This window comes from Mus caroli, unplaced genomic scaffold (assembly GCF_978045245.1).
Source record: "Mus caroli unplaced genomic scaffold, Mus_caroli_1 scaffold_18, whole genome shotgun sequence".
NCBI classification, from domain to species: domain Eukaryota; kingdom Metazoa; phylum Chordata; class Mammalia; order Rodentia; family Muridae; genus Mus; species Mus caroli.
The window spans coordinates 52,211,377-52,222,807 of record NW_028227273.1 but is presented as its reverse complement, the minus strand read 5'-3'; the positions used below and the strand labels follow the sequence as shown (position 1 = coordinate 52,222,807).

Here is an 11,431-nt window from a genome sequence, read left to right as displayed (position 1 = left end):
GAAAAAAACAATCAGTGCAATTTGGCTGATTCTCTTAATGTAAGTTCCTTCATTTTAGTCCTGTTAGAGCTTCACAATGTTATTGATTCTTGAGACATAAAATAAGCAATTCCAATAAAACAAAATATGGCTCAAAATGTTGGTGCAATATATTTTCTTTATTTTTAAAAAAAAAGGACTTGAACAGCAGCTATGACTTCAAAAGAAAACTATTTCAGTGTGCCAAGAGAGATGGACAGAGATGAAAAGTACTAATGCATTCTTTGCTAGTACAGTCAACAAACTGTTCTTCAGTGCGACACACAACTGGGACAAAGTGAATGAGTCAAACACTAAAACATCTTCTGAATGTTCTCATAGAGAGTACTTACAAATACTATGTACAAGTTGACTTGACAGAGTATGCTGTTAGAAGCTTCCCAGATAAATGTTCAAAATTCTCACCATGTACAAGAAGTGGTTGACAGTTTCAAAGGCATGTTCACAGTCATGAATGCATCAATAAGCTCCATTACTATCACGATGAATAGGAAGCTTAAGGGATGATGCACCTCCCAAGCTTAGGATGTGCTTTCTCCTTAGAACACATTAATCATCTTAGAAAGCCTAAAGAGTGGACTCTTCACATGCTATGTATTCATGATTAAACTTCAATATCAACACTGCAGTCAACGCTGACCATATATTTTCTCAAACTTAAAAACAAATGCAAATAATACACTACAGCTTTATTTTCAGCATTTCAAAGAGTATATTGAAGCTGGCCACTTATGTCTGAAGCCCTGATGGACAGGTGCGGGGTTTCTCGGCCTCAGAACACAGATGCTTATTTCTTGCCACAGTCACCATCATTACTGTGACTCTCTCCATCCATAACATGGGCACTAGTAAATCTGGAACTGCTCTGTTTGAGAGAACAACAACATTTTTGAGGTGCACGTCTGCTAATGTCAGGCTGTCTTCACCAGCTTCCCATTACTAGTCACAGACTCAGAACGCTGTAGATAGTCTACAACCCCTGACCCACACTCTCCGAAGCCAGACTTGGATCTGTATGGACTTGCCCACATTTCAACAATGATCACTGGAGCAGAAATGTTTAATGCTTACCTTAGGACACTCCAGGAAAATACTACAGATGAAGCCCAATTCAAAAGAAGGAGCTTCAAGGATAGAGTCTGAACTCAGATGAACTTAAAACTAGAATGAACTATGGTTAAATGCCTTTCTAGAAAATGAGTAAAGGCATTCTACTGATTTTGAAATAAAACCAGTGACCACAAGAATACAGTCAATTATTCAGAAAACTTCAAATATAGTGCAATTATTACCATATATCTTTAAAAAGTATTTTAGATGAGAGATGGATTAAGTACATATATATATATGTGCAAAGATATATATGTATAGATACATATATATACGCATATATATGCATTACTTAAGTAGATTAATGGATGATAAGTATATGGATGAATAAAGATGATAGAGAGATAGATTTTTCCTTCAATTCTCCAATGAAATAGAAACACAAATTGTACATTTATGATAGAATTTACTTATCCTTTCACAATTTAGACAGTGCACTTCATGTGAAAAAAACGCCACTCCTAAAAAGATTGAAAACAAATAATTTCCTCCAGTGGATTTAATCTTAGATACTCTAGCCTAGCCCTTCGCTGTGTTTCACTCACCAAGCAGAAGCAGAAACATATCTGAGGCAAGATTGCCTCTTCAGACCCAGCTTTTCCAGATACCCCTCCATTATCCTTCCACAGAGAGAAGACCATACACAGCAAGCATACAATATTCTCAATTCACTCCATGTCTTCTGTTGCTGTTTATCTAACCACACATCCTTGACTCTCTCTTTCTATGTTCTGACAGTAGACCACACTTCTTTCCCTTGATTTCCTTACTGTCCCCAACAAAGATACCTAATAAATATACTCTGTTGATAAGAGCTAATGTTATGTGATAATCAATAATTGACATGCCATCTCTGTCGAGCTTGATTAGGGAAATGAGGATTGCAACCGGAGAGAGATTTGATTATCTGGCATCCAGGAGCCTGTAAATATGATTGTTCTAGAAATATCTTACAAATATGCTCTTCTCAATACCTTCAGGTGACCTCCTCTAGATTCTACCTCTAAGTCTTCAATCTGGGCTCTTTTATCCCGATTCAACCCGATTTTAGTTGTTCCTAATGATGAAACATCTGAAACATTTTGGGGATTCCCTGGTTTCATCTGATGTTTTGCCTCTTTAAAGTGTTTTTCTGGTATGTGAGATAAGATATTGTATGAAGGATGAATATAGTTCTACTCATACCAAGGTAATAGTGGTGGGGAGTGACAGATTCTTTTTACTTTTCTACATTCATTGTATTGTTGTATTTGTGCCAATAAATTACAATAAGTTTAATATTACTATCAAAATGTTTAAAATTCTCCCTGATATTTTTCTTAGCCTCTTTTTCTTTCTTTTATATTCTTAGCCTCTTTAGAGTGAAATCACATAAATCTGTATTTTCTCTCCTTTTGACATTGTAACAACCTTTAACATAGAAGAAATAGTTCTCCAACAAGAATTCCATCTGTCACTCAAAATAATGGGAATCTTCATAAAACTTACTCTGGAATAAGTTAGTAGTAGTGCTGTATTTGGACATTTAGTAATTCTCAAACCTCAAGTCTATCCAGAATAGTATGATGATAACACCTGAAAATTATGGGACAAAGAACTACAGAGCTCCTCTTCAGATCTGGGAATATTGAGGTTTGGTCTGTTACTATGTATTGTAATGCTAAATATTAGCCCTGGTTGACCCCAGGGGCAAGGAGCTTCTCACATAGACCCAAGTGAGGCTATGTAACCTTGCTCCCTAAGTTATCCCTGATTGGAGAATAAAGATGCCTACAACCTATAGCCTATAGAAGAGAGATAGGTTGAGTTTTTCTTCCCGGGATTGGGGTCTGAGGCAAGAGACCCCAAGAGAGAGAGAAGGAGAAGAAGGAAGGAGAAAACACCATGGTGTAGGTGAGTTATGAAACATGGCCATGAGGACTGGCCAATTAGAGTTAAGAGCAGCCCAGGTGGAACATGGCAAGTTATAATTCAGGGTTATTGGCAGGGAAAGAGACATGATAGCTTAGAGGGTAGATATCTGCCCAGCTCTAGTACATTAAATGCTTCTTATAAATATAAAATTTAAATATCTTTTATCTGGGATTACAAACATAAAGGTTATATGTCTTTTAACTGAAAACTGAGTGATCAAAATTGAGATTAAATATTTAATACAAGGACCAACCCCCACCTGCCCCTCTGGACCTCACAGCGCCAAACACTTCATCTTTTATTTTTTAGTCTGCCTATCTCTCCAACAAACTATAAGCTGTACCCTTACACACCCTGTCCTCGTGTGTCCCCAGACTTCCATTCATGCATTCCCCTTTGTTTGGGGAAGAAGGGGGTGTATTCCCTCTTCCTCTTTTTTAAAATGTATTTGTGTGTGAGGAATAGCCATATGTGAGAGTGGTGTGTGTATTAGTGTAGTATTTGTGTGAATGGTGGTTCCCCCATATACCCCTTTCCTCTCAATAATAGTATTGAGGAATATAGGTTCCATTTTTTCCTCAATAATAATATTGTGTGATGATAGACATTTGAGGAACAGTTTATAAAACACACAATTTAATTCTGAAGTGTTCTGGAAGAGAGAAAGCCTGGACTCGTGGTGTTATCTCCAGTTCCATTGCTGCCTTACTGTGCTGTTCACTAAGTCTTAGAAGGTAACTGGGACTATTCCTCTGTTCTGGCTTCACTGGCCCCATTTATAATTACATGGAGGACTCAGCATCTCCATGTGTTATGTCATTTAATCACCAAAAAAAGTAATTTAAGGGTTATATCCCAATTTTCCGATGAGCACAGCAAGGCTCAAAGAGACTGAGAAAGTCTCTCAAGGATTCACTGTACAAGATGAACAGCAAGCCCTCACCCCAGGAAAACATTCAGGGGAACTGGTGCTATCTACTATATTTTGTTTGTAGCATCTTTTAATGAAAAAGCTATATGTTCATGCCTCTCATAATCATGAGAGTAGATATAATATAATATAATTGGATCAAGAAGCTTCAGTCTGTACGTTTCCTCTTCTAACCTACCTAGAGACATTCCCTTTTAATCACCTGCAATAAATGATTGCTTATTATATAATTTTATGGCCCAGATGAGTGGAACTCTAAAGCTTACTGAACTACCTTTGGAAATGCTAGCAGGTGGGGAGAAACAATCCCACTTACTCACCTTGACCTACTTGAATGAACTGCTAAGATTCATTCTTAGCAACCACCTTGCCACCAAGTGGTCCCTATCTCCATGCAGGTATGGTTCAGCCATAATAAAATCCCAGTGAATTAGAGAGTTTTGAATATTTTTGGTTTGGGTTTTAGTTTGTTTTGTTGCAAAAGCTCTGTTTTGTTGTTCCTTCGTTCTTTGTAGCTATTCTACAACTGTCCTACTTCCCATGAGGCATTGAGCAGACTTGTATACTTCTAAGTTTTTGCATAGGTTTGTACTCATCAAATAATATAACTAAGATGCTGTCTAGTGGCATTGAGGAGGGAGTAATAAGGGTGACACATGTCTTCATAATTTTATTCTGTCCTTTCCAAATTACTTCATGGATAATTCCATTAATTAGCCACTGGTAGATTCTGCATAGACAGGTTATCTACAGATTTCCTTAAATGCTAACAAAAGTATACACTCCTGCTTCTAAGAGATTCTGGGAAAAGTATTCCCAGTAGAACATTTACCTCACCCTATCCCTTAGCCTTTCCCATCATATCAGCTAGAACTTCATAGGTTTCTGGGACCATTCTACTTATGAACAGAGTACTCACTATACATCCAAAAGAAACTTTTCCCAGACATAACAGGTTCTAATTTCAGTCCCACTCTGTACTTGTGACCTTGGGTAAGGCATACACATTCTCTGCTTTAGCTGCTGAACAAGAAAGCCTGTCCTTCCTCCCCTTTTCACAAGGCATTGGAAAGCTGACTTAAAACAAGGAGCTTTAACAAGAGCACACAGTATGATAGAAATGGGAAACATTACTGTTAAATGAAACCCTAGTGGCTCTAGCCTAATGTTTTTTGTTGTACCTTGTCAGTACAAGAAACATGAAGTATGTCAGAACCTCCAGAGGTCCCTCGGGTCATCAGCTGCTGTTAACTCCCTGTCACATGCAGTGTGATAGTTGAGAACTCAAGTTCAGCAGGTGCCACACAGCCCTCCAAAAGCCCTGCACATGTTCACATGCTACAGAAGCATTTTCTGAGTTTCCATTTCCTCTTCTGAAATGGGGTGATATGTTCATAAGTAAATGCCAATGAATTTTACTACCATAAGTAAGAACTAAATGTAGGAACTCAGTAGTAAAACGGGCTTTAACATTGAATCCAGCACATAGTGGCTGCCTGCTCAGAGTTATAAATATTATCTCTTCTAATGTCTTCAGTATGGCAAGAATAGATCCTCCAAGCAATAAGAATATCCAGAATCAATTAAGTTTAGAAATTGATAAAGTCCTGTGTGGAGATCATCAATGTGCTCAGAACCATTAGTACACAGGCCAACTCTTCAAACTGGAAGCATGTTATCTACTCTTTGCATGATATGTTGAAAGATTAAAACTCTTTCTTCCTGCAGAAGCTTTGCAGAACTGGATTACAAGGTCATGCTTTGAGAAATATTGCTCTCACCAATCATATCTTTTGAAAACTATGATGTTAAGCTCCTAAAAATATGAAGAAGAGGGCCAGCAAAGGGATTCAGCAGGTGAAGGCATCTGACAATGTCTGACAACCTAAGTTCAATCCCAGAGACCTGTGTGAAAGAAGTAAAGAACCAACTCCTGTGAGCTATCATGCATGCTGTGGCAATGTGCTCCCCACCTGGAAACACCAAGAAATTTAATTTGGAAACATTTTTAACTTATGAAGAGATGAAACAGTGAAGAAAGGGCTGGGTGCATCTAGTTTTGTTTTGAATTCACTGAATTTCAAGATGCTTTGATCTTTTTCCTTCCTGAGAAATTCCTGTTTTTACTTGTCCTCTAGGCAGACTCATGAAAGTAGAAAGGCTGTGTGCACTTACAAGCTGCATAATTAACACAAAATAGCTCATTACACTATTTACACTATTCCTCCTCTTTTATGCAGGTTTTTTAAACTCCATGAACATCTTAGAAAACACATTAAATAAACCAGAAAAGAGTATGTGTACATACAGATAGACTGTAACTTTCTTTAGTGTATTACATTTTATTTATTTAGTTTGTATGCTTGAGATGGAGTGGGGGTGGCAGATATATCTCATGGCATACAAGTAGAGGGCAGAGGAAAATATGCCTGAGTCAGTTCTCTCCTTCCACAGGATGGACCCTGAGAATCAAACTCAGCTGAGCAGGCTTGGTTGTAGGCATTAGCCTCTGAGCCATCCCACCAGCCACAGACTTTTAATATATACAACAAATCTAAGAGAAATGGCTACTGCCCTAGAATTCCTGCTCGTTCCTGTTCTTTCCTGGAATTGTTAGTCAAGCAAAGATAAATGACTTGCTTCTTTAGTGAACTGGGGGGTGAACCCTTCTCCTGGTTTAAAACCAAAAGAGGTTACCCATGCTGACAACATAGTCTATAGAGGGTATGTGGAGGGCGGAAAGCATCACTAGTCGTGATCTGAACCTTTCTGTGAAAGTGCTTTATATTATAAGTGGCATCTTCAACTTAAGTCTTCTCTCTTGCCTGCTTGTCAAATACAGTACTATAGTCAAAGCCAAGGAAAGTCTGACAGGACTACCAATGTAATCAGTGCCTGGGCAATAGTAAACTTAACTGAAGGCCTGTGTCTAGTCTTCATTCTAACTGCAGCAATCTTTGGGGAGGTCCAGGTTCCTATCTGCCAGGGAATCCTAAGGCACTTTCAACTGAACGGGAATCCATTTCCCTTGCCAAGGTGCTAATTCTTTATAAGAATTATCTTTGCTACTGAAAGTGAAATCAGCAAGAAGAGATCACTTTTGGTCTTTTGAACAGATTCTCCCTAACTGTTCTTTTGTTCCAAATCATATGAACAATTAACATACATGAATATGTGAATCATGTATCATACAGTTTAAACTCACTTCAGTGCATTCGCTGACCTGCTTGCCACCAAGGTTTGTGTTCCTGCATTGGTGATTTCCCAACTTGCCAATTTCACAGTCTCCCAGAGAGCCGTTCCCATTCATCTAGTCTGTGCTTATAATCCAAACAAGATTTACATGGCACACTGCCTCTAAAATCCCTGTTCCCTCTCATCCCCAGCCAGGCATAATAAAATGCCTTTCTTTCTTCTTCACCAAGAGTTACCTCTAAAATTAGGGAAGACACTTTTGTTCTAGTTTACTCAACAACAACAAAAACAAACAAACAAACAAACAAACAAACAAAAACCTGTTGTATTAAGTCACAGAGATAATGGCTCTCCAATCCCACAATACATGAATTCAAATTCAGGTTGACATGCTCTAATTGCAATTTCTCCAAAGACTTATGTGGGTGCATCAGGGGTCTTAAAAAGAAGTAATTCAGCTTTCAGAAGTAACACTTCTACCTGCATGAATCCACACTGCACTTACAGTCACAAAAATACATTTTCACCGATTTACACCCATGTCTACATGATAAAAACAAGTCATATTCCAGATATGGCCTGAAGCTACTGCAGATGGATACACAGCCTGACACCCTTAATCGGGCTTTCCAACTGAGCTTTTGCAAAACTAGGTTGGCAAAAATGTGGGTCCTTATTCACTAAGTGTGGGTGTTCATTGCTAGCCCTAGAAGGGTGGGCATCTAGCACTCGGTCACACTGCTGCTGTTTTAAAATAAAATAATGGGTTTTAATGCTGCTAGGCAATGCCACTGTTTTATATTGCTCATTACTTTCTTTCTTCAACCAGGAGAAAAAGGATACAGGTTAGAAATCAGAAAACTAACTTTTGTAAGCAACTTTCTCAGCATATAATAGACACCGTGTAAATATTTTAAGTTGTGCCATTTTCAATGGCATTTGCCATTTTGTGGAAGCAAAATTTTGACTTCAGAGAAAAGCAAAAGGTAAATGCAACTGTAAATGCTCCATATAGATGCCAAATGGATACAGACTGTGTGGGGGGTTCGACTTCTCAAGGACAGCATCTCTCATAACTCTCCCGTTGCCTAGTTAGTCTTGCATGCCTTCACCCAACTCCCTTTCTGACCCTTCTAGTGACCTCAGTTAGACTTCAAGCTCCTTTTCTTTTGACAGGAATGAAATCCATCCTTTGTAGAGTAGACTACAAATTTGTCCTATACCTCCTCTGTGGTCACCTGAACCATCTGATGTTCTACATGCTCATGAATCTATTAAGCACAATGAGTTCTCCAGATACTGGTCAGGCCCCTCTGGGACAAGTTTCTGTCCGTCTGCCTATGGTAGAAGTTTAATTTATTCTTTAATATTCTGAAGAAGCCACACTTCCTCCTTGAGAGCCAACTTTCTCCATTCCCCAACTTAGCCTTTCTTGTTAGAAAAGAGGAACCTTGAGGATTTGACACACATCTTCTTACTCAATGATACAAACCAGTTGGTGATGGACCAAGGTGATTAAACTAGCCTGGGGTGGAACCTACGTTTGATAAATTCTTTAGCAACGTTCATTCCAATATGCCTATTGCTTAAGACACAGATGGAGTTAGAACAAGCTCTATGTTATTCTCTTATGAGTATGGAACAGTCAAAGAAAGCTGTGCCCTTATGCTTGTCCTTTAAGCACATATGGGGGACCTCTTGTCCCACTTTTAATGACAGTGAAGTTGTGACACTGTGAAATCTAAGAATTTCATTTGATCAACAAACATATGAAGCGATTATTTTGGAAGAAAAAAAAGCCAAATAACACTTTCTGGGATTTGGGGGAGCAATCATCTTTATGATGGTGATTCCTAAACAGGTCTTCCTAGTGTCTCTCTAATATACAACCTGCCCAAAGAACAGATTTCTTAATTAAACTGAATTGTCCTGTGCCAGATTCCATGTCACATTTGCTACATTGATTTTGAAAGCAGGTCATCTTGTGTATCAGACTCTTGACAATAAGTATGTATAAATACACATTGCAGCCTACTGTTCTGGGCATAGCTTTGAATCCTGGGGAAATGAACTGGGCATTTGTTTCCAAACTGACTGGCATGTTTCACTTCAGGGTGAACAGAAGGGAAGCTCCTAGACAAGTCCATGAATTGAAATAGGCAACTTTCTGATTGAGAAGGGACGAAATGCTGCTTTGTGTCAATAACTGAAGCCTGGAGTTTTTAAATAACACATGATATTCATTTTGATGCCTAGGCTTCAACCCAACTTAAATAAAGTTACTTTTTATTTCCAAAACAGTTCTAATTTTCAGTGATCCTCCCTCTACATGCCAGGCACAATGCTTGGGGCCTTTGTCAGTCCTTACCTGGCATCAATGTTTTTAAATCATAGAATGGAAGAAAATTAGCTGGGACATTCTCTTGAATATAGACACAAAGACACCAGTCCACAGAGTGTGGAATGAGTTCAGGCAAGTCACATGTTAAATAAGTATTATGGGAAATTCTGATATTGGGTTTTATTTGGGACAGAACAAAGACCCAGTATGTCTGTCATCTAAAATGGAAATGTAAAAATAACTTACATACACTAAAAACGCATGCTTTCCCACATGAAATAGAAACAAGGGAAGCATTTGGCCTCAGTGGCATGGTGTTCAAAGACCTTCATCAACTGATCCTACCAAACTAGGCAGTACCTGGGGAAACTCTGTTCGAGAATAAGTGGCATGCACATCCTCACAAAACATTTTACTACTCTCCCAAAGACTATTAATGAACAACTCTTACCTGAGACTTCCTATTCCAAGATCATCCCTGGGTCCCATCCCCTTCCCACACCATTGGTTCAGAACAACCAGTGCCTTTATACTCTTAAAGACATCTTGGTAATGTCAATCATAGCATGTCCTCTGATGCAAGGTGGCCATCTACTTCTTCATGTTTGTTCTGCCACACCATGACTCCTCTTAATACAATAAGCACACTTGGCTTTGTACACACCTCCTCTAGAAAAGCACTCAATAAATGCTATCTACCCAAATCCATTCTTAGCTGTGGCTGCAGCACCGTTCAACCGATTCCTTATCCCAAAAGCTTGGTGTACAGGATTTTAAAGGGAATGGTAGTCAGCTCTTATTTGCTATTGCATTTGGAACTCAAGTGTGGAGAGAAAAGTATCTTAGGGGAAACATATATATTTTAAAGCAAGTGAAGGGAAAAGAAGAAAATATCAATACAGAATAAATCTCTGTCAATCATAGAGCAGAGTATGGATATCACAGACTGACTGAGAGAGGGGAAGCCCAGTTCTTCAGTGGGCAGACTACATCAGTTCTCTGTCTTTGCTTTCTGATCAAGAGCAAAGAATGTCTCCTCAAGTTTTTAAGACAATGAAGATGATTTGGGCAAAGATTTTTACAAAGTATAAAATTATGTATTTTATAAAGCCTAAGATAAAGGTTAGGGAGTGTAAAACTTTTTGCAACATAGAGTCTCTCAACTATTCAAAAGGACAAGCATCGATGGATTTAGAGATGAATGGATGTGTGCCGATACAATTTTGAAATTTCTGAAAATAAGCAGTGAGTTAGGTTTTGCCCAAGGGCTGTGGTTTGCAGACTTCTGCAACAAATGAAAACACAGCAGGTGCTAAGCTTGTAGATGTTATTATTTTCCTTGAAGAAATTTTCTACTTGGTGAGCATCCTGAGTTTCAGCCTCTTATAAAACCTTTAATTGTGTTCCATCAGTAATGAGACTGCACAGTGACCATGTGTACCCACTGAAATCAATATCATCGGCTGTCACCTGGAGCTCACTAGCCCTTATTTCCCATAATTCTTACCTGTGTCTGCCATCAGAAGTAAAGGCAGCAGAGTGGACCTGGGAATATATAGCTTCTCCAATAATGTTAAGCACTTTGCTGCACAGAAGTTCAGCTGAAATTCTCTGAGAGACACTGAACCACCAGACGCAGCAACAGCCTCACTGATAAGAATGGCTTTCTACTACTTGAAAATTACTTGTATTGATTGATAAACTGTTAGCTAAGTGCTGTGTTAAATGAAATCCCTTCAACGCTAAATGGAACGAAGGCACGAAACGGCTGAATGTGGACTCCGTTGTTCCTCCTTTCTCTCTCCTATCACCTGCCTGTGACAGCAAAGAAGAAATGCCTTAACCTTCAGAATTATTTAAGTATTTCTGATCCCCCAGACACAGCATCAAAGCAACTTTTC

At 38.7% G+C, this 11,431-nt stretch overlaps 1 protein-coding gene across 1 annotated transcript in view; it reads right to left on the bottom strand.

The window, feature by feature from the left end:
• Positions 1-826: 826 nt before the first annotated feature.
• Positions 827-11,431, bottom strand: part of Opn5 (opsin 5) — a 52,014-nt gene continuing 41,409 nt past the window's right edge. The window contains exon 7 of the mRNA XM_021150004.2: positions 827-904. Coding sequence (XP_021005663.1) covers positions 827-904 — 78 coding nt within the window. The remainder of the gene's footprint in view (positions 905-11,431) is intronic.